At 47.9% G+C, this 23,966-nt stretch overlaps 1 protein-coding gene across 1 annotated transcript in view; it reads right to left on the reverse strand.

The window, feature by feature from the left end:
- Positions 1 to 4,707: 4,707 nt before the first annotated feature.
- Positions 4,708 to 23,966, reverse strand: part of DLGAP3 (DLG associated protein 3) — a 37,137-nt gene continuing 17,878 nt past the window's right edge. Inside the window, exons 4-10 of the mRNA XM_035119483.2 lie at positions 23,164 to 23,407; positions 21,526 to 21,866; positions 15,401 to 15,486; positions 10,789 to 11,213; positions 9,578 to 9,669; positions 8,360 to 8,503; positions 4,708 to 4,926 (exon numbers count right to left, since the gene is read on the reverse strand). Coding sequence (XP_034975374.1) covers positions 4,708 to 4,926; positions 8,360 to 8,503; positions 9,578 to 9,669; positions 10,789 to 11,213; positions 15,401 to 15,486; positions 21,526 to 21,866; positions 23,164 to 23,407 — 1,551 coding nt within the window. The remainder of the gene's footprint in view (positions 4,927 to 8,359; positions 8,504 to 9,577; positions 9,670 to 10,788; positions 11,214 to 15,400; positions 15,487 to 21,525; positions 21,867 to 23,163; positions 23,408 to 23,966) is intronic.

The following is a 23,966-nucleotide window of genomic DNA, read 5'->3' on the forward strand; positions in this document are numbered from 1 at the left end:
AGATCTCAAAACTAGGATGCAATCTCTGATGGCATGGTGGGTTGTGCTTCTCTTAACATCCCATCCAGTCCTGGCAAAGTTGTGCAAAAAGAGCCCCCTGAATATACAAGCCAGCATTCCTTAACCTGGTCCCCTCCAGCTATTTTGGACTACCTGTTGGCCGGGACAGATGGAAGTGATAGCCTAAATCAGCTTGTGGGTACCAGGCTGATGTAAGCCCCTTGAAAGCCATTGATCCATCTCATGCATATTCCAAGCACATCACCTGTTCTAGATCAGCAGCGGCTGCCCTATTCTCTGTCCAAATAAGGACTGGACATGGCCTGAATCAGGGCAGGAGCAGAAAGGCCACCTGACAATCGGATTACAATGCCCTACCATGAATTACAGCTCCTAATTACCTTTTCAGCTCACCCTCCCTGCATACTTGATATGACAGCTGATGTTTGAGTCTGCAACTGAGGCCATGTTGGCTCCATCGCCGGATGAGCCATCCCACCAATGTACTTGTTTCCACTGGAACTGTGTGACACTGGACTCAGCCATCTGCTTGTGCAAGCCGGCAAAGGAGACCCACCAACACAGTGAATGACTGTCACTGGATTCAGCTCAGTACTAGCTTTGAACAGGGGACATAGCTTGTACTGGCTGAAGGTTGCACACTGGGTTGTATTCAACAAGTTTCATACAAGCTAGACCCGTGGGCATCAATGAACCTAAATTAGTCATGTCAATTAATTTCACTGGGTCTACTCTGAGTATGACTAACATTGGATACACCCCCCTAGCTCTATCTGCCGAAGTTTGCATGATGAAATACAGGGAGAGGGCATCTGCTTTGCATGCAGAAGGTCTGCGGTTCAATCCTCGGTATCTCCAGGTAGGTCTGGGAATGCCCCTGGCCTGAAACCCTAAAAAAACTGCTGCTAGTCAGTGTAGACAATACTGAGTTAAATGGACTAATGGTAGAAGAAAGCTTGGTAGAAGAAAGCTTGCTCTGCTCACCACCGTGTAACACTAATTTTGCCCCATTCAAGTTGCAGGTTGCAGTGATGGGAGCAAGGCAAGTTGCAACATGAGCACTATGCCCCTGACTCCTGAATATTTTACACTCTCTCTCCCATGCACACATCTTCTGAGACTTCACCAGCCACTGTCTCCACTTTCAAGCTTAGCATTGCAGCCATAAGGTCTAGAAAATTATTTCTCAGAAGATGGGGAAAAGGCTCAGTTCTGTGGCCACCTCAACACTCTGTGCTCCTCCCTAGCTCATCCATGGATCCAGCCATTTGTTAGTTGGCCGTTTATTTTGTGGTCACTTTTTTTCATTGACCCAATGGAAAGATTGACCCAATGGAAAGATACCCTCTCATATTCAACTTAAGCCTTTGGGAGGTCAGAAACGGCTAAGCTATTTCATGCTGGTCTGGACTTCTGCCTCAAGCAGGCCTTAGGAAGGGGAGAACGTGGATGGGGAGACATGACCCTAGAACTCATGGACATCCAATGAAGCTGAATATTGGAAGTCCTTCTTCACGCAGTGCAGTTAAACTATGAAATTCTCTCCTGCAAGAGGTAGTGATGGCCACCAACTTGGATGGCCTTGAAAGAGGTTTAGAGAAACCCATGGAGGATAAGGCAGGTCAATGGCTACTAGCCATGGTGGCAATGTTCTACCTCCGCTGCTGGAGACAGTATGTCTTTGAATACCAGCTGATGGGAATTGCAAGTGGAGCTGCTGTGCTCAGGTATGACGTGCAGGCTTCCCACAAGCATCTGGTTGACCCCTGTGGGAATAGGGTGCTGGCCTAGATAGGTCTCTGGTCTGATCCAGTAGGGCTCAACCCAGGGTCTCCCTCCAACCCAAGCACCCTGGCTACCCAACCAATGGCCTTTGAGAGGCCTCCTCCATGCCTCCCACCCCAAACCTTGAATTTGATTTGGGAGGGTGAGGCAAAGCTGGTAATGGCCGTTGGTGTTTTGCTAGGCCCTTTTCATCATTGTGAAATCAACTCAAGTTGATTTCTCCATGAGGAATTGGATTCAAAAGTGCTGGCCTACGTTGATTTCCTCTGGTCTCCTTTTGGAAGGTTTTCTGTGGCATGGCAGCTCCAGTCTTGACATGTATCATCATGTCTCGTCCTGGAAGATAAAACAGTTGGAAGACCCTCAGGGTGATCATCTCATACAGGGATGGGCGACCTCCGGCTCTCCAGATGTTGGTGGACTACATCACCTCGGACTACTGGGTCAGGGGGCCTTGGACTACTTGAATGAAATATTGTGGGGGCCCAGGTAATCCCTGCCCCACATAATTGATTGCATGTCACAGTGCACACACACACCATTTGAATGGCCCATCATTTTTTGCAGGGCCTCCTCTCAAATATTTTATTCCAGCGGCCAAAGCCCCCACGGCCCCTAGGAGCTGGCTCCTATGCACTGGGCCATGCTGGCTGGAGTTAATGGCAGCTGAAGTCCAGCAACATCTGGCAGACCACAGGCTCCCCACCCCTGATCAGGTACAACCCCTTAATATGCACCAATTATTATGTTAGAAAACACAGCCACACACACAGCCACACACCCTGAGTACAACCCTTTAACATGTGCCAATTCTTATGTTAGAAAACACATGTACACACAAACACACGTGGCAGTATGGTGGGATCGCTGAGACCCTGTATGGTGCAGAGTGTTAGTCTAGGACCGGGAAGTCCTGGTTTTGAATCCTTGGTCAAGCATGAAGTTCACCTTAAAGCAGCTCATTGCATCTAAGCCCAATCTATTTCACAGGGTTGAATAAAATGGGAGCACCTCAAAGCCACTCCTCCAGACCTGGTCTCTGGTGTAGTCCTTCCCACATCATCCTGCTCCCCCACTGGGTTGCTGCATTACCAGAGTAGCGTAGGAGAAGTCATGAGGGGTTGTCAACGATGCTGCTCTCACGTCATAAGAATCATTGTCATGATACAATATATCCTCAACCTTCAAAATCCCAAAGTGGTGTTTTCTGCTCCTCTTCTAGAAAATGCCATCAACCGCTCTTAGCACCCCATAACCGCTCTTAGTAGCTTATTTTCACTGTTTCTTCTTCTTACTCCTTGCTCTCAGTGGTGAGGGTGAATAATCAAGCCATCTATTTTCATGTTGATGCCCTTTTAATTATATATATATATATACCGTATGTAAATTAGTCCTGTTAGTCTTCCTTTTTCTAAGCCAGTGGCTTTCAAAACTGTGTCCCAGGGAACGTGGGTGCTTGTCTGTGTGGATCTGTTGATGAGAAGACCAGGAAAGGTGGATAAGCTTTCCTGAAAGATCTTACCCACCACCATCCTTCTTTCCTTGCAAAGTGGAATTGCGGGAGAAAACTGGGCCTGTTCTAGGGCCTAGTCTTAGTTTACAGTGGGTAAGAGGGAGGCCAAACAGATCTAGCCAGTACCCTACGCAAACTAAATGCGCAGCTTAGATCACTTCCCAGAACCCTTTGGAATGAGCAAAGGTTCCAAAGCAGGCAAATAAACATGGAATGTTCCCTGAAGGAAGGAAGCTTTAAAAGCACTGCTTTGAGCCAAACCTAGAATCTAGTTCCTTTATAATCTCCCCCCATCAGACAATTTGGCTCCTAGAAGATCCTTTCTCATAGGTGTAGCTCTTCTCTGAATCTGGCTTTCATTATCCTCCTTGAGCTGTAAAACCCATAATTCTATTCAAGACGACTTCCTGACATGCTGTGCAGAGTGGAATTATGACTTCCCGAGTCTTGGGAATTGTGCTGCTGCTGATGCAAGAGAATGAGTCATTGGTCATTTGAGTGGTATCACCACAGAAGAGTACAGCCAATGATATTTTTTAAGAATCCCTCATCAGGAGCATCAGCTTCCAAGACTCAGGAAGTTATAGATGCACCACTCCTCACGGAACCAGTTCCACCAAAAGTTTGTCGACCAGCAGACCTTCAGCCAAGTTTCTGGGGCTGATGGATATGGTGGTGGCTACCCATCCCTCCAGCTATCTCCCTTGCTTGATCCAACTTGTGTATTTGTGTGTATGTGTCGGTGGTGGGGGAAATCTTAGTATGTTTTGTGCGTGTAGGGTGTGGGGACTCAGGCTGCTGACATGGGACGGGACGGGGTCTCCTGAGGAGACGAGAAGGCTCTCGCCATCAGAAACACAGCTGTGGTCTTGGGCAGTTTCTGCCCTTCGGTTATATTTATAGAAGTACATATACATATAATATTTATAATATAAATATTGATGGGCCTGAAATCCGTGGATGTGGAGTGACGGGGTTGTTGATGGGGGCCCCGAGCCTGCAGGACAGTGAAAAAAGCTCATGGAAAGGGGGCGGGTTAAGGAGTGGTGGTGGTGGAAATGCCCACCAATGGGAGCAGGGGGCAAAGGTTATATAAGAAGAGAATCGGAGGAATAGAAGGGGGAAAGGTTCTGGTCTGGATGGACCAGAGGAGAGCAACCGGTGAAGGCTGGCAACTGCCGCATCTTGCTATAAGAGCGACGGGTGAAGGAGGCCAGTTTTCACATCTGTCTGGCTTCAGGTCCGTGGATTGTAGAAGTTCTTGTTAAAAAATTCAGAGATTGCGATGAGGCCTAGAGTTGCCCTCCCTGGGGAAATGATGGGACACAGATCACAGTGGTGCTGTGTCTTCTGCACGTACAGGATGGTTAGAAAAGCGGCCCCTCCCCTCACAGTCTGGTCTGGGCCTCGGGGATGTAGATCTCAATGCTGTCTGCACTTTCGGTGGCTGAGCTCTGGCGGAAGGAGGCAGCCCTCTTGGCCGCCAGGAGCCTCTTGCGGGCCTCCTGCCTCTGCCGGTCCACAGAGTCCAGGGACCGGTCCTTCACTGGGTGCAGCCGGGAGCGCGGCGGCTTCTTTGGTATTGGCGGAGGCACCTTCTTTTCCTCCTGCAAAAGGACAGAGAGGGAGGGAGAGGGAGGGAAGGTGTTAGTGGGAAGGGAAGGACCCATGACAGGCACAGCGCTGGGGTGGCGGCGGCAGCAACAGGGGCGTAGCCAGGATGAAAATCAGGGGGGGCAAGGGGCGGGGAGCAAGGGGCGGGGCCAAGGGGCGGGGGCGGGGCCACATCGGAGCAGCCCGAAATCGGGCTGCTCCGACTCCCTCCTCCCCCTCCACGATCGGAAGGGACGAGGGGGAGCCAGGATCAGCCCGAAATCGGGCTGCTCCGACTCCCTCCTCCCCCTCCACGATCGGAAGGGGCGAGGGGGAGCCAGGATCAGCCCGAAATCGGGCTGCTCCGACTCCCTCCTCCCCCTCCACGATCGGAAGGGACGAGGGGGAGCCAGGATCAGCCCGAAATTGGGCTGCTCCGACTCCCTCCTCCCCCTCCGCGATTGGAAGGGACGAGGGGGAGCCAGGATCAGCCCGAAATCGGGCTGCTCCGACTCCCTCCTCCCCCTCCGCGATCGGAAGGGGCGAGGGGGAGCCAGGATCAGCCCGAAATCGGGCTGCTCCGACTCCCTCCTCCCCCTCCACGATCGGAAGGGGCGAGGGGGAGCCAGGATCAGCCCGAAATCGGGCTGCTCCGACTCCCTCCTCCCCCTCCGCGATCGGAAGGGACGAGGGGGAGCCAGGATCAGCCCGAAATCGGGCTGCTCCGACTCCCTCCTCCCCCTCCGCGATAGGAAGGGAAGAGGGGGAGCCAGGATCAGCCCGAAATCGGGCTGCTCCGATCCCCTCCTCCCCCTCTGCAATCGCTGGGGCAGGTGGAGGGAAAGCCAGCCAAACGCTTTGCGCGGCTCTGGTGCTTTCCCGCCGCCCGCCCCACAGCCAGCCAGGGAGAAGGGAGACGGCACCGGGCGGGCAGTGGGGCAGGCTGGCCAGTGGCCCTGCTTCTAGGGGGGGGCAATTGCCCCCTCCTGCCCCCCCTGCCTACGCCCATGGGCAGCAATGGTGGAAGGTCCTTCCCTCCCTCACTGTGGGATATTTACAATGCAGCCATGCATACAATGCATGATTGCTAGATAGGCTCATGATCATAGGTGCCAATTCCCAGATTGAAAAATCTGGGATCGGCAGCAGCGTGGCACCGGAAGTCGCGCTGCGGCCATTTTGGAACTGGGCAGAGCAGCACCGGAAGTCGCTTCTACGCATGCTCTGCCCAAAATGGCCGCAGTGCCAGAAATCACTTCTGTGCATGTCCAGAGACTCCAGACATGCGCAGAAGGAGCCTCTCCAGGCTGGTAAGAATCTGGGGGATTTACGGTTTTTTAAAAATCCAGGCTGCCAGCGGGAAATGGCTGGAAAAACGGGGGTTTCCCGGGGAATATGGGGGACTTGGCAGCTCTGCTCATGATGGGAGCAGAAGCTCACAGAGTCTTCCTGTACGTTTGCTAGAGAGAACTCTGAGAGCCACTTCCACCGGGCCCTGACAGGGGGAGGGCGTAGCCACATAGAATCTCATCACCTGGCTAGGCATTTCCTCTTTGCTCTTTCACCTCATTCCAGCAATGTAGAACAGGCATAGGCAAACTCAGCTGTTTTGGGACTACAATTCCCATCATCCCTGACCACTGGTCCTGTTAGCTAGGGATTATGAGAGTTGTAATCCCAAAACATCTGGAGGGCTGAGTTTGCCTATGCCTGATGTAGAACATACACCGCTCAGACTCCACCTTAAGCTAGGCTTTGTAACTGAATTACCATTTTAAGCCTGCCTGAACAAAAGCTGCTGTATCTGTTACTCTTCATCAAGTATTCTGAGTGAGTAAATGCTTTTTTTATTTTTACCTTTTAGAAGACTGTTGATGTGATTATTGTTTTAAGGAGGAGAAAAGGCGGATGTACCAGGAGAATCCAGTTTGCCCCAAAGCACCCTGGATTACTTAAACTAGCTTCCTTTTAAGCTGCAAAGGGATGCAGTCTGCTGAACTCACAAACGGGAGGAAGGAAGGATAATATCTAATAAATATATCCTCTAGCATCTATATACACACATCCCTACACTTGCATCAGTGTAATTCCCAGAGTTCCCTGGGTGACAGGTAGGGGTGGGTGAATCTGATAGTTTCAGTTTCTCTAGGTTTTTCTCTGAGTTCCTCATTTTTTTCAGCTTTAAGTTCAGCTCTCATTTCCAGATCAGTTTGCGACATTTTTTTCAGGTTCTCTCCAGGTTTCCTTTATAGTGCGCATTCATGATAGTTTGTGTTCGTGAGGGTATCAAAGACCCTCCAGATAGCAGTGATGCGGCAACCCTGGGGATGCATTAGGAGAACCAATAAAGGAGAACGATGTGTGGATGACCCAGCATAAACCCACCACTCATGAAATATTATTGCATCAATGACAGCAGCAGAATACGACAGCCCCCAAAAGAGCTCCGGTGAATGCAAGTATCTCAGGAAGGGAACAAAAGTGTTAAGAACGATGTTTAAATAAACAAGCCGGAAATAGCTTTTCAGCCCAGGCTGAAGCTGCTTCCTGCCTCTCAATTCAGATGGAATAAAGAGCTTTGTTGTTCTGCAGTTTTAATTTTAAAAAAGAAAAAAGAACAAAGGTTCATTAAAAATGCCCAATTATTTTGCCTCGACCAGCAATGCAGCTCTAGAGAGCCGCGGGGAGAGAGGAAAACAGCTGTGATGGCTTTATTTGAATCCCTCGCTCGAAATCTCACAGGCCACCTGAGATTAAAGGGGCAACAGGGGGGGGTGCAGAACAGCAGTGAGCTCGGGCGAGAGGATGAGCCTCTTTTTGCCATAAAACTGGCACATCCCTGACAAACGACTCCAAGGAGGTTGCAGAGGCTGGTAGGCCAAGATAGGGCGGGAAACAATCCCTCCCCACCCCAACCCTCTCACTCTGCACAGGGCACACAAATAGGAGAGTGGCATTGGAAGGGCTGCTGTGCCTCATCTCTTCTGGGTTAAAGGGGCAACACAGGGAGTGCATTGGGTAATAAAAAGCACCCCCCCATGTTATCACTAATATGCACATATATGCAAACTTTATTTTAGTATATGCACTTTTGTACACATTACTTAGCTGGAGAACTGCATTGCAATACTCGTGTGAATTTCAAAGGATGGCTGTGTTTCAGTTTGCATACTGCTTCGGAAAGCGTGGATTAGAGAAGTGTGCCTTTAAATGCCAACAGTATTCGATTTCTCCCCCATCCCTAGTCCTAATCCTGGGCAATGTTTTATTGTGGGGAAGCAATCCGGTCCTCCCTCTGAGCCTTCTGAATTCTAGTCAACTTGCCATCAGCCTGGGTGCAAGGTTACTGCCTCATTTATACTGAACTTCCAGGGGCAAAGAACCCTGTTACAACATGTATTGGGAACCATCTGGTCCTCTGGTTGCCTTGCCCCCTTTTCCTCTCACCTTGGGCTCGATGGGTTTCCACCCATTGGCTTTGAGCTGGTGAAGTTCAGCAAACTTCATGCTGACATCCTCAATGGAGAGCTGTAGGAGGTCCCAGAATCCGGCCAGGTCCTGGAAAGTGGGCATGGGGAAAGCGTTGGGGTCCTGCCAGGAAGGAGAAGGAAGGGAAGGAAAGAGACTGAGCTGGTGTCAAAGGCTCCCTCCTGTTAGGAGGTGGAGATAAGCATGGCCAGATTAATCTGGATGAGGACAGACAAGAAGGAAGGAATGGGGCAGGCGATGGTCTGAACTCTGAAGGTGAGATTGTGATACAAAGTCACACCTGTTTCCCCCAGGGTTCTGAGGTACATTTCACTTTTGCAGCATGAAAGGTTTGCATTTTGAGTAGATAAAAATGGCTTGCGCTCTGTTCACTTTATTGGCAGGAGACAAGCCAGAGCAAGAACTCATGCAGAGATGCAGCAAGGCAGCATTCTCTGAGAATGGGTAATCCTGTCATGTCTCTTCCATTTGGAGAGGGACCCAATCCTGCTCAACACACAGATATGGTAGAACCATCCCCTTTCTGATTAGAAGGAGACAAAGCAAGGGCAGTGTTTCATTCAGAGACATAGCAGACCTTTGTGCCTACAAGAGTGCTTTTAACAAGCCTGTTGATTGATCTCTTGTAGCACACAAGTACAGTAGTGAGTTGCTTTTCATGTAACTTCTGATTTTTTGAGGAAGTCCTGTTGGTGCCCCCTCCCCAGCCACTTGCAGTAGAATTGCCCTGAGCCCTGAAAAGTACATAGAGCTGGAAGAGGAAGTGGGAAAGGTAAGTCACTCTTCCAACTTCCTTTTTCAGCTCCATATACTTTTCAAGGGAGAAAAAAGGGTAAGGATGATCACCACCTCAATGAGGTGAATGAGGGGCAGAGCTCAGAGGATTTGTAGGCACCAAGCCAAGACTGTAAGGGCACCATTCTGCCCGTGGGCATCTCATTGGCAATCCGTGGAAGTTGGAACATCATCTTCGGGGAAGAACTTGGCACGGGGAGATGCTGTTTTCAGCAGTAGCCTTTCATCCCTTGTAAAAGTGTCATTCTCCCCCAAGAAAGGAGGCTAAACCACCCACAGGTGACATCAAAAAGTGACTTAATTTTAAAGGTGACAAAAGTTGGAGGACCTAACAACAACAACAACAACAAAATCTAGGCACACACAAGGAGATTCCCTGACCATGTTCTGCTGGCAGAGTCGGTAAAACTGCTGGACTTTCTGTGACATCAGGAGCTGGGCACTGCCCACCGCACTACGGATCTTCTCAAGGACTAGGAAGGTACACAAAGAAAATGAGAGGGTCAGTACCACAATGCTCCAGAGCACTCCCAATGCTAGAGAATTTCCATTGGTTACCAGAATGTGACATTAACCGTGTCTTTGCATTTAACATGCAGTTGTTTTTTCAATACAAAAAATTAAAATGACATCAACTGGTGACAATTATCTGGATGGTATCAGTCAGGTAGGGAGCCTCTATTCTCCTCTGCTGTTTTCTGGAGGAAGAACCCTGCTCTGAAGTTGGTATTTGCATTGGAAGGAAAGTTCGCAATTTGGCGCTGATAGGGGATAACTTTATGCCCTGATTGTGGGCTCCCCCAGATCATCTGATTGGCTAATGTAGGATGCAGGATGTTAGACTACACAGACCTTTGGTGTCATCCAGTGAGGCTCTTCCCTTATCATTATGACAACAAAATTACAATCATATAAATCTTACATTCCAACGAGGGATGACAAACCTGTCTATTTTGTTTCCCCCTCAGTTTCTCATTTTTCCAGTTTCAAGCTTCAGCTTGCTGCATTTCTACATCAATTTGTAACAGTTTAAAGAAGTTCTCACAAACATTAACCAGCACTTTAGTGTACATTTATTCCAATATACCTAATTCTGTATGCAAATTTGCTTAATATACACGTTTCCCCATATTCGTTATTTTCATGAATGCATTTTTACGCATACTTTACCCCCAATGTGATTTGATAGGTTTTTTTTTACACAAAATTACCCAAAATTTAGCGAACTGTGAATTTTGAAAGGTAGTTGTTTCATTCTGTCTATTGTTTTGGGGAAGAGCAAACTAGGGAGGTCTGCATTAAAATGTCAACCGGACCAAATTTATCCCCCGTCCTGAATTCCAACAAACATTTCCACAACACTCCCCCATCAAATAAAGCAAGCTAACATTTCTCCCTGACACGGGAGCTAAAAAAGAACACAGAGGAACATTTTATAGTCCAAAGAACGTCAACAGACTCTTCACATGGACCCACAATTGTATAGCTTGGCTCCCAACCCAACTATATGTGCCAGACTGTACCAGCTTGTAAAAGGAATCTGGCAGCCCCAGATGGGATTCCCCAACCCACAGCACCCGGCGGAGACTCACTCTCTTCCGGCAGATCATAATCTTCAGCCTCCAGTTCCATCTGCTGGCACCAGCCTTCCATCTTCTCCACCTCCGCCTGCAACAGCTTAATGAACCACTCGCCGTCCCGGTGGCAGGGCGATGCTCGGCCAGAATCGGGCAGGCTGCGCGACCCCCTGTCCATCCAGGAATCCTGGCGCGGCACTTCCACGGTGTCGTACTGCATCTGGTAGTCTTCCCGGTAGGCCCACTGACCTTGCGTGTGCACCGTCTTGTACACTGAGTATTGCCGCGTGGACTCCGGCTCCGAGGAATGACGCTGGAAGGAGTGCCCAAACTGAAGGGCCTTGTCCTCCGTCGCCACCGTCAGCCCAGCCAAACCCTCCAGCTCCAGGTCAGCCTGCACGCCGGCTGTCACACTGTTGGACCTCTTGAACCGAGCGCGCCTGCGATAGGGAGGAGAGAGGGTTAGGTCCCTTGCGAGGTCTGCAAAAAGCAACCGGCTTGGATTTGCAAGGGTTCAATCCCTAGTGGCATCTCAAGGTAGGACTGGGAAAGGCTGCCTGCCTGAAACCCTGGAGAGTTTCAGTATCAATGGACAGCTGCTGGCCAGTGTCAACAATACTCAGTTAAATGGACCAATGGTATGACTCCAGTATAAAGTGGTATCCTATGTTCTTACAGGTATGAACCCTGGATGTTGTGCTATACCAAGTCAACCTGCTGGTCCATATTGCTCAATATCTATGAAGAAGGTCTGGAGGCTGCAGCTGCTGCCAGGAGGTTATACGGGGCAGTGGGAAGGGGCCATATTACGTATGTTCATCTTTCTAACTTTGCACTGGCTGCCTATTAGCTACCAGGCCCAGTTAAAGATGAGTGCTGGTGTGTAAGACCCCATATGGCTTCGAACCCAAGTACATAAAGGAATGCCTCCCCTGTGCTTTAAGATCTTCAGGGAAGCAGCATGGGGTGGGGCCTACTTGGCGGTGGCTCCCCATTTATTGGAACTACTGCACTGCTGAGATTGGACTGTCCCTGACATTGCTATTGTTTCAGCATCATTTGAAAATGTACTTATTTCACCAGGCATTTAGTGGCTGGCTGTAGACATTAACAGAATGATTTGCTTGTTTTGGCTGCTCTGTGTTGTGTGTGTGGAATTCATTTGTTGCAATCTTAAATGTTCTTTTATGGTGGTACTCATATATTTGCATGCTTTTATTCTTAGCCACCCTGGGCCGTGATTGAAGGAAGGGCAGGATCCTGCTTGCGGGTCCTGCTTGCAGGTTTCCCACAGGCATCTGGTTGGCCACTGTGAGAACAGGATGCTGGACAAGATGGGCCATTGCTCCGATGCAGCAGGCTCTTTTTATATTTTTATGTTCTTAACCAGTGAGGCTTAATTTGCACCAGGGCTCAAAGAGAAACAGAAGAGCCTCATTGGCTATGTGTAAGTTTGCATGTTCCTCCTGCACCACGGAATACCCAAAGGATTCAGAGGCAGGGCTTTCCCATGTGTGAGATGGGGGCTTGAGAGATGCTTGAACCCTGGCTCCTCTCCTTACAGAAAGGAAGCGCTGGGGAAGAGGGAGAGAACTCAGAAACTGACAAGCCGCCAGTGAGCAGCATCATGCCTGCGTGGCTCCGTCGCTCCCTCCTTCCCGTTCACTGGCCTGTTTCTATGACAACCAGCGCTGGATGGATGCTGAAGGACTAGAGGGAGGGAGGGAGGGAGCACACAGAGCAGAGGACGTGCCAGCCAGTCCCTGACTGAATGAAGATATGGGACAGCTACATGGTGATCACCTCACATGCTCTATGATTCAAGTGTCCGTGCAGTGAACTGAATGGAAATAAATGGGGGGTGGCAAGATGCTGGACATCTCAAAGAGTCTAGAGTGCGTATTCCTTTGCAGCCATGCATACACCTCAAAAGGCTTCCCTTTACTAAGTCAGACCATTGGTCCATCTAGTTCAGCACAGTCTACACTGACTGGCAGCAGCTCTGCATGGTTTCAAGCAAGGTTGTCTCCCAGCTCTACCTGGAGATGCTGAAGATGGAACATGGGACCTTCTTCATGCAAAGCTGATGCTCTACCACTGAACTATGACCCTTTCCCTCAGGGGGATATTCCCAGAGCCTTACCTGGAGTCACCAGGGATTGAACTTGGCTGATGCTCTTATTACTACTACGGCCCCTTTCCAGACAATTAAACTGGAGTCATGTTGGCCCATCTGGTCCAATGTTTCAAATGCAAAGTGGCAGTGGCTCTCCAGGGTTTCAGGCAGGAGAATTTCCCAGCCCTGAACCAGGGATCTTCTGCATGCAAAGCATGTGGTCTATAACTGAGCTATGGCCCTTCTTTCCCAGATGGCTTCTAGTTCAGTGTAGTCTACATCAGGGGTGGAGAACCTGTACCCCCCTGATGTTGTTGGACTTCAAATCCCATCAGTCCCAGCTAGTGCAGCCAATGGTGGAGAATGATGGAGGCTTCCCCAAGAATTTGTAGTGAGCCCCTCACCTCACAAGCCCCACCCCCGTTATTGGGTAGGTCTATAGCTCAGTGGTAGAGCAAGGTAGAGCTTTGCAATAAAGAAGGTCCCAGGTTCAATCTTGGGCATCTCCAGGCAGGGCTGGAAAAGACTCTCTGCCTGAAACTCTGGAGAGCCACTGCTAGTCAGTGTGGACAATATTGACCTAAATGGACTCAGTGTGAGTCAGCATCTTATGTTTTTATTGTAAGAAGTTAGCTACAAAGGCTTCCAAGTCCATGGATGGCCCTCTTTGGGGGTTTTGAGCCCAGGAAGCTTTTCTGTTGAGAAATTGTGCTTCTTTGTGAACCATGGGCTCAGCTAAGTTGTCTGAGAAAGATCTTAGTAAGAAAACCCCCAAAGAGCTTCTACCTGCTGCTGTTGAGAGTATTGGGCTAAATCAGGGGTGGGGACATCTATGGCCTTCCAGAAGTTTTGGGGCTCCAACTCTCCTCACTGTCACATGGCAGAGCCAGAGATTAGGCATGATAAGAGCTGTAGCCCATCAACATCTGGAGGACCAGAAGGTTGTCCTCACCTGGGCTAGGTGAGCTGCTGGCCTGCTCCTGTATCTACATACAGCTACCGTGCTCTTAAAATTTAAATCCAAAAAGCCCATTTTCTGAGCCTGGGAAAGCCGAGTTCTGTGACCCAAATATTTTATACACATCTGCATAATTGTTTCATTTTCTGCACTTTTTACTCATCTGCTGCAAGCCAGTGTGTGTGTGTGTGTGTGTGTGTGTGTGTGTGTGTGTGTGTGTAAACATGTGGGTTGCTGAAGCTCCACCTCCTGTCCCCTGGAAATATCATTCTGCTACCCTGACTGGGTTTCAATATTCTAGCCAAACTTCTCCTACAAGAGCTGTAAGATTCTTCCCCCTCCTTCCAAGAGAAGGCTGAGATTCTTAGACTGTAGACACAGTATACCTTTAAGGTGCATTTGAGGCACATTTCCCCCTCAAAGAATTCTGGGCATTGTTGCTTACCCCGCACAGAGTTGCAGTTACCAGAAACTCTTAAGAACTGCAGTACAGTGGTACCTCGACTTACGAACGACTCAACAACTGAATTTTTCAACTTACGAATGGGGCTAATGGCCACATGCTTATGAATGTCTCGACATCCGAAAGGAAACTGCGGTGGTTTTAGATAGGGATTATTAAACTTACGAATTTTTAGATAGGATTGCTTCGACTTACAAATTTTTCGACCTACGAAGGTGCCTTCGGAACAGATGAAATTCGTAAGTCGAGGCACCACTGTACCCTGAATTCTTTGAGGGGGGTAAATGTGCTATGAATGTGCTTTAAAGGTATAGTGTATATGTAGACTTTGGCCCCTTAAACTGCCATGGCTTCCCCCCCAAGAATTATGGGAGCTGTAGGTTGTTAAAGGTGCTGAGATGAGGCCCTTGTTTAACTCCTAGCACTATAGTCATCAGAGTGGTTTCATAGTCCACCCCTCTTCCCAGGGGACTATGAGAATTGTAGCTCTGTGAGGGGAACAGTCGTCTCATAACAACTCTCAGCACTTTTAAGAAACTACACTTCCCCGGGAAGCCATCACTGTTCGAAGTGGTATCATGGTGCTTTAAAGGTATAGTTCGTAGACAGCCTTAGTAAGCTTAAATTCAGGACCTATTTCTATGCTCTGTGGCTTTTTCTACCCTCCAGAACAGCAGCATACATTGAGCCCTGAGTATAAAGCCTTTCATCCTGCTTAATATTCCCCTTCGGTTCTAGTTGGGAACATGTGGCATTTGAGTGTTTTACAAAAGCGGGTGGCTTGGTGATAGGGGGTGTCCCGGGTCACCTATTCCATCACCGCCAGCCTTGTGTGGGCATTTGCTCCTGCCTGGCACCTCTGTGTCTTGATACCCCTTTGTTTCATGAGCTGGGAGGGCAATCTAGCTGCCCTGAGCAGCCAGCATCCATAGCTCCACAAGGTTCTCTTGCTCGATTCTCTAGTCCAGGCTTGTGCCGTGAATATTGATTTGGGGGCAAGGGCGGATGGGGACAGCTGTGCACAGATTGCAAAAGCTGCTCCTCCTGGTGTAAATGCAAAGGACCAAGAGGGATGTTTTGCCAGCTGTACCTTTTATCTTCTTCTACTTGCACCCCGATGGAGTGGAACTCTCTGCGGCTCCTGCTTTCTGTGTCTGAATCGGATATGGTTTCCACCTTTGGGAAAGAGAAAGAAATGAGGATGAGGGAGAAGCAAAGAGGAGGGAAGATAAACAGAGAGGAAAAAGGAAATCCAGAAGTGGTATCCATTATGGTGAATTGATAAGTGGCAGAAGCAAGAGATAACAAGGAAGGGGGGATTGATAAGTAGAGGAAAGAAAAATAACGAAGGAGATGGAGACATGTGCGAGAAAGATTCAAAACGATAAAAATGAATTGAGAACAAAGTAAGGAGAGGGAGAAAGGGAAAGATGAATAGTTAAGTGCATTGAAGTACAGAAGGGAAGCATCAGAGAACGATTCATAGCTGTGTGGGAGGGAGAGGGAGCTGTGAGGAAAGAGCTCTTGCAAAACAGGCGGGGGGCATTTTGAATTCCCATCACCAGATGCAAACGGAAATCCAGATAAACCATGGGAGTGGAGAGCAGAGATCAAGTACTCAGGAGCCCTGTCCTCCCCTTTCATCCCTCCTTCCTCCGGGGATGCCAAACCTCATTCAAAGGCACAGCCTGATGATCGCCAAGACACTCCTGTAAGCTGGGTGGAAGAGAGGAGAAAGGTCAGCCCCACACTCCAGGAGGGAGCAGCTGGCAGGGAATTATTTTGCTCCTTTGGCCCAAGTGGAAAACTCCATAGCAACAGTGGGTAAAGTGCTGGGCTGTACCCAATATTAACCCTACTCAGAGTAGATCCATTGAATCTAAGGCACATGGCAAGAAAAGTTGCCAATCCAGGCTTTATGAAAGGAAAAAGCTTTATCTGCTAGATTTCCGCAGGCCAAGTTGTTAAAGTCACAGGAGCAGAGCTGGTAACAGTGGTACCTTGTGCCCATTGGGACTGGTAGGGTGGAAGGCAGGGAAGCCAATGGTAGGTAGAGACAGAGCCATTGATAAACGGGGCCAACTCAGTCTAGTTTCGTCCTCTGCTGAGTTCCACAAGGGCAACACCAAGATGGAGGAGGAGGAAGCTGACAGACAGGGCCACCACTACCCCTTGACTGGCTGAGGGCAGACTGAGGTTAGCGGGGCAGTGTGTCATTTGCCTTAATGGATCTGCCTCCAACTGGCTGGTAAAGATAATGGTGGAAATTCTTGATGGCCTCTATTTTCCTTCTGTGCAGTCGAATGATCCCCTACTGGAGCAGAAATTATAAATGTGGCATTTTAATTTCTAAAGTTTGCATTTCTAGAGTATTGGTTTCCTCTACGGGACGTGATGCCATGTAAGAGCACTTTTGGAAAATGGTAGCTGCGCCTTAATTGAATCATTTTGCCTCAGCTTCTCGTGCTTCGTTAAGAGCCAAAGCCCCCACTCCCAGCATTTTGACCTTGTCAAACAAGCAACTGCGCACCATGAAGTCGGATCAGACACTTCCTTTCCGCCAGCTTGCCCCCTCAGCTGAACCTCTCGGATACACTTGTCTGAACTTAATTTAACCTCCCTCCACAACACCTGTGCTGATTCTTACTGACAAGGGACAGGCCTGCTAACGAAGTAGGAACAAATGGCAAGCAAAGGAAATGCAAATTTAGGAGACTAATAAAAATTAAAACTAGCAAAAGGGGAGAACATGAACCAGGTGCCTGCCTTGGAGCTCTTTTTCATTAGAAGTTTGAAGTCATCACCAAAAATTGGAATCTTTGCTTACTGAAACCATGAAAGAACGTCACAAACCACTGGGATTTTCCACATCTGGTCAGAAATGGCTTGAATTTCACCCTACAGGCATTTTCTGTAGCCAGTGTAAGTAAGCCAAGATGAAAGTCCTCATTTCACACTCTCTTGTTAGAAAGATAAACAATGCCAGCTTTTGAAAAGGACAGTCTACCCAACTCTGTCTATGCTTAGGAGGATTGAACCAGTGAACATCAATGCCAGAACTGTCTCCATTGCTCCTTTGAGCTCTGGCTTCCCCTATGGAGGAGTATCAAGAGATCCTCAATTTGTAACAGATCAGGGTGCATGGGCATTTTGTAGAAATGGAAACAAAAGGGGTTTATTAATTTCATTCCAGATTGGAGCCAGTCAAGAAACGAATGCCAGAGGAATGGATGAGTTCTGATAACCATATATTCAATTGATTCTATGTATCCCTTGTTTGCTTTGTTTGCCCCCTTCATAGCTGGAATAGGCCAGGTGGAGATTTTCAGGGGGCATGAAGAAAAGAGCAGTTTTTAGTTAAATCCATTTTTAGACAAAACCCTGGATGCCAATTGCTGGAATAAATCCAATAGTGTCCTTAAAACTCTAGAGACTAGTGGACAAACTCAGAGACATCTCTGAGCCCTGGGAAAAAACAGCCATGCAGCCTCAGAGTTTCTCTAAGTAAGCTCAGAGGAAGCTTCCTAATCTAGTCTAAGACAGAAGGAAAGGCTGTTCCAGATTCTACCTCCTTTACTGCTACCTGAAGTTCCCTTGACTTCTTTAGCTTAACAAAGGGACAGGGAAACTCTGGTCCAGGCAGCCTTCCAGGCTTCTCTGTCTTGCCTCTGGGACTCTGCCTCTGGGACTGGCCCTGCTTGGCATCCTCCTTGAGTCTTGTCTGGCTAGAACCCTGGTGATGCTTCTTGCTTGCCTGGATGGAGGATAAAGAAGGGTGTGAAGTGTGTAGAAACTAACCTACTGTACAAATGTAATATTTACATGCATTTCTCCACTCACATTTCCTTCTGGCCCCACCCAGCACTACCATGTGGTCCTCTAAAGGTTGACCTTGGGGTAAAAAAGAGTCCCCCTCCCTGCTTATACTCAAATTACTGAGACTTCACCCAATTTTTCCTCCCAAGTACCTCCAGCATATAAAGCATTATTATCATCATCACTGCTGCTACTACTACTACTACTACTGTATAACTTAGTCAGTAGAGCATGAGACTCTTAATCTCAGGGTCATGGGTTTGAGCCCCACATTGGGCAAAAACGTCCTGAATTGCAGAGGGCTGGACTAGTTGACATTCATGGTCCCTTCCGACTCTACAATTCTATTATTCTACTGGTATTATTTTACACACCATTCACCCCAAGCTCCAAGGATGGGTTACAATATTCAAACACAAGTTTAAAAACAGTTGAAAACAACTTACAATCTCAAAAATTAGGTGAACAAATCATGGACGATCAAGGTTTTATTCTGGTTAGACATGGCATTTAGCAACACCACCACCAAGCAGGGGGCTGGCTGACTGGCACCTGCAGACTTTGAAATGCAGCCAGTGAAATAGAGGGGGGCAAGGCTTTGATGTTGTTAGCTCACCTCCTCCCTGCCCCATACACCTTTGCTCCCCTTTGTATCTCCCCTACAAACCACCACAGGGATGGCAGTCTCATTCCTAACCCCTTCCCAACTCCAGCCCAGATGCATAATGAGCCTGACCTGCGCTCAAAAATACAAACACACAGCAGAGGTCTGAACCCTTTGAGAACAACAGGGCTGTCCAATGCAGCACTAAGTAACTTGCTCCATTAGCGCAATGATTTATGTGTGCCCAACAGAACTCTCCTCTCTCCACATGCCACCCCTTAATCTGTGGGTTGGTTCTCCCAACCCTCCAGCACAGATTTAGGGAGGGCTTGGGGCACTTAAAGGGGGAGGACAGGGGGAAAGTTCCATTGTGCAACTGTAAATACTTTTACTAATGGAACGAGTACATTGGACAGCACCCAAAGTGCCTACAAATTCACAACTGATTCACTGCAAAGGGAAATAACAGATGGGAAGAACGAAAACCGAAGACCCTGTGCACAAATGGAAAACAAAACAAACGTGGCTCAAATGATCCACACAACCAATAAATTTTAAAAATGAATGGAGTAGCAAAGCAAATCGAAGCAAAGCAACTGAGGAACATTGTCCCGTGATCTTACATTCTCTTGCTTTGCTAGCAAGGTATTTTTTATTGGTTATGTATTTTTAAATGTCTAATCCAGGCTGCATCTAAACAGATCCCAGGGTAGTATGCAACAGGATCAACCATCATAGCTTATGATAAAAGCCAAACATAAACTGCCATGAAACTAAAGAACACACACAATAACACTAACCACCCAATGCCTGGGCAAAGGAGCTGAGAATGTGGTTCTGTCACCAGTGTTGAAATAAGGTCTACCAGTCCAGCTGGTTTCTGTATGTGGGTGTGAGGGGCACTGTCTTGTCCTTCTCCTAGGGATGGATGGATCTGCCAGTTTTGATTTCTCTCAGATTCTCATTTTTCCAGTCCTGAGTTCAGTTATCCACATTACTGCACCAATTCGAAATTTGTTCTTCAAAGTCTTCATGAAAATTCATCAACATTTCAGTGCAGATTTCTCATCATGTACACAGCTTTGTACACACTTCCTCCCTGACAGATGCATTTTGCAAGCAATTTCTCCATGTATAATGCATTTTATCTGTTATTTTCTCTTCTGGTTGCCACCCGTCTGTCTCAAGAGACAATGGAGTGTGCCTCCTCTCTGGAGTGAAAGCCTGGGCAATGTGTATGGAGGTCCTAGGCTACCCGGACAACAAGAACCCACTATGCATTTTATTATTTGTACGCATTATTTGGTTAGAAAACCTGCACCACAAAATCTGAAAAAGTGTGCATTTTGAAGGATAGCCATGTTTTGGTTCATGTATTGTTTCGGAAAGTTAAAATTAAGTAGGTTTGTATTAAAATCTGAACAGAACGGAATTCTTCCTCCATCCCTACCTTCACCATTGAGTCCACTGGCAGAAAAAGGTAAAATAGAAGAAACCAATAAACCAATGTCTTGGGCCAATCTTGCATTCAACCTGCTCTTTCATAGAATGAATAGCCACTGAATTGTAAAAACAACAACACAAAAGTCAAAGTATAAAATGAGCTGTCTTTTAAATCACAAAGTATATATATCACTGTAATTTAGGTGTGTTCAATACCTCCTGATGGTGCCACAGGTGTTTCTAATTTTGCAAACTTCTTTGGTGGATTAGAGCGATACCATCTTCTGAACTGGGCAAGGTTTGTGAAATATTGGCAGATGTATGTATGGACAGTATTAACATCCACAGAGTATCTGGTTCATACAGTATGCCACTCCAGAAATATAGGATATATTTAGGATATAATCTATGTTCATGTAAAAATTATACTTTTGTGTATTATGTGATATAATCTTTGATGAGATAACTGTTTATATTAAAGGCTGATGGTAGACCTTTTGATGGTGGAATACTTAAAAACAACAACAGTGACATATATAACTCATATACAGGTGAAACTCGAAAAATTAGAATATCACCGAAAAGTGCATTTATTTCAGTAATGCAACTCATTATTATTATTATTATTATTTTAATTTTTACTAATGCTTTCTTTTGGAAATTCCACAGTAATAAAACAAATAGTTACAATACTACAAAAATAAACATCGCTATTACATTTCATTAATTACATTCCATTTATAATTGACCCGCCTAACGACAAATAATTACAATTACAACAAATAAAGGCTTGACATATCTTGCTTTGCATGCCATGCATCTATTTCATATATTGGTTTCACCTTTTAAGTTGCGTTACTGAAATAAATGCACTTTTCGACAATATTCTAATCTTCAGAGTTTCACCTGTATATAGTGTGGTGTAGTGGTTAAGAGTGGTAGACTCATAATCTGGGGAACCGGGTTCACGTCTCCACTCCTCCATATGCAGCTGCTGGGTGACCTTGGGCTAGTCACACTTCTCCGAAGTCTCTCAGCCCCACATACCTCATGGAGTGTTTGTTGTGGGGGAGGAAGGGAAAGGAGAATGTTAGCCGCTTTGAGACTCCTTAGGGTAGTGATAAAGCGGAATATCAAATCCAAACTCCTCCTCCTCCTCCTCCTCCTCCTCCTCCTCCTCCTCCTCGGTTGGTTATAAAAGACACTTAATTTGAAACTTTGACTTTTGGGTTTTTGTGCATGTCTTTAGTAGTCAGGGAGAGGTTTCCTTCTGGGTTTGTTTTCACTCACTAAATTGTGCCTGGCCCCAAAGCCCGAACCTCCCTGCAATCCTGGGCCCACCCTGAACCTACCTGAACTCCGATAGATGGGCGCCATTTCTTCTGACGAGCCAAACTTCTCAGCTCCTCCCTCCCTGGAATTGTCCTGATGATGAGGGTGGAGGGGTTGGGAGCAGTCCTGTGTTGGATTGAAGGCAAGTCGAGGGACATGGCAGTGATCTTGGTGCTTTCTAGGCTCTCTGTGGAGTTGCAGCGCTTGGCGGCCTCTTTGGACCACGATGGACTCCTTTTGACTTCCCTGGGCAGGAAGCTGTCATGGGCGGACTCAGAGCTGCTTTGCGTCGTCACTGAAATGAGGGGCTTGGCTTTCATTCCTGAAGGGAGGGGAGGGGGAGCTTTCCTGTAACTAAAGGCTACACGGAGGGGTGGGGTGTGGGGTGGAGAGACAGAGATAGGGAAGGAAAGCAAAATGTGTCAATAAGAAGGGAGCTCTCTACTAATACAGGCACCTATTGGACAGGGCTCATGATGTTATAAGTGGTGAGGCAATGGGGACCGTAGCTCAGTGCCAAACTGGTTTGCATGCAGAAGGTCCCAGGTTCAATCCCTGGCATCTCCAGGGAGGGCTGGGAAAGGATCCTCTCCAAAAACCTGGAGAGCTCTGGCCAATCAGCACAGACAGTACTGAGCTAGATGGACCAATGGTCTGACTCAATATAAGGCAGCCTCTATGTCCTTAAAGCTCCTCTATCCCCCCCCACTGTTTGCCTTGTTTTGGAAATGTTTCACACACACACAATTTGTTGTCATGTAACAGCATTGGCCTAGGAGTGAGAAGACTTGCAGAGGTATTTGCTCGCTATGGGGTCTCCCCACCTTCCTTTCCTATACCAATTTGTGAGCCATTTTGTATTAATTTAGCAAGGAAATTGGGACAGGCATTTTTAAACAGATAAAATATACAAACATTGCACAGTATCTCTGAGAGTAGGTCACATTGGACCAGAACAAGTTTGGGGCAGGAGCTCAGATTCAACCTTAGCCATCTCCAGGCTGGGCTGGGAAAAGTCTTGTCTGAAAGCCTTGAGAGAGCCTCTGCCTGAGCCATTGAAGAGCCCTCCAGATGCTATCGGACTCCAACTCTCTTCAGCCTCAGCTTGCAAAGTAGTTGGAATTCAGCCACATGTGGAGGGCACTACATTGAATAGCCTGTGTGAAGATGATGAACCAACTTTCTGTTTTTGGTGAGGGGATGCAGGTCAGGGGCCAAGCACCTGCTTTGTATGCAGAAGGTCCCAGGTTAAACCCCAGCATCTCTAGGTAGAGCTGGGAAAGAATCTGCCTCTGAAGAAGAAGAGGAAGAAGAGTTTGGATTTGATACCCCGCTTTATCACTACCCGAAGGAGTCTCAAAGCGGCTAACATTCTCCTTTCCCTTCCTCCCCCACAACAAACACTCCGTGAGGTATGTGGGGCTGAGAGACTTCAGAGAAGTGTGACTAGCCCAAGGTCACCCAGCAGCTGCATGTGGAGGAGCGGAGACGCGAACCCGGTCCCCCAGATTATGAGTCTACCACTCTTAACCACCACACCACACTGGCTCTGAAACCCTTGAGAGCTGCTAACAGCCAGGGCAGACTGCACTGAGCTGGGTGGGCCAGGAGTCTGACTTGGTTCAAACCAGCTTCCAAAGTCCTGTGTTGGTACTTACAGGTGCTTGGCTTGAGAATGCTGCTGGTGAGGGGCTGGCCAGGCTGGTGGGTGGTGGTTGCCATGGTAAAGAGAGAGAGGCAGTCATCGTCCTGGGAGCAGCCGGCCTGGATGGCTCTCAGGTAGCTATGGCTGCGCATGCGGAAGCAACCGGGCAGGTCTAAGGCCTCGACAGCCTGCGACTCCACCTCTCCAAAGACAGACTCACACACGGCCTCAAACTGGTGGTTCAACTCATCGTTAATCTGAGGAAAGGGGAAGAAGATGGAGGGGCACGGAAGGCCGTGAATGGAGCTAAGACCTATGATGCCAGGATTAGGGATGTGCAAATCTGTCCAATTCCCCCCCCCCAGTCTTAAATTCACATTTGGACCCTCAAATACCCTAAGAAATTTGTATCTTGGCTCTGGAGTCTGTGGTGGTTCTGTTTCAGTGTTTGCTTGCAGAAATAGTTGGTGCATCTGTACGGAAGACCTGAACGAGCATTGTGATTTTGTAGAGTAAGGCTCAGAGGCATGAGCATGAGTACACCATCAGAAGCCAGGTGGGGGGAGGCAGGGATAACCCACAGATCATGGAGAAGGTGTGCTATGCATGTGCTATGCATAAGACACAGAGGAGCAGCAAGGAAATCTGCTGCTGGTATGAAATTGAACGTGACTGTTTTGAGCTGAGATTTAAGCCAGGCAGAGAGGGGGTGCGGGTGGAGCAGGCGTGGGGAATCTCCCCCAAGCCTCTCTGTCTGGCCCTTAGAACGCTCATCAGGCCACACCCCTCACTGTCCCTGCTTCACATCCCAAGTGC

The sequence above is a fragment of the Zootoca vivipara genome, chromosome 6, assembly GCF_963506605.1.
Source record: "Zootoca vivipara chromosome 6, rZooViv1.1, whole genome shotgun sequence".
Taxonomy (NCBI): Eukaryota; Metazoa; Chordata; class Lepidosauria; order Squamata; family Lacertidae; genus Zootoca; species Zootoca vivipara.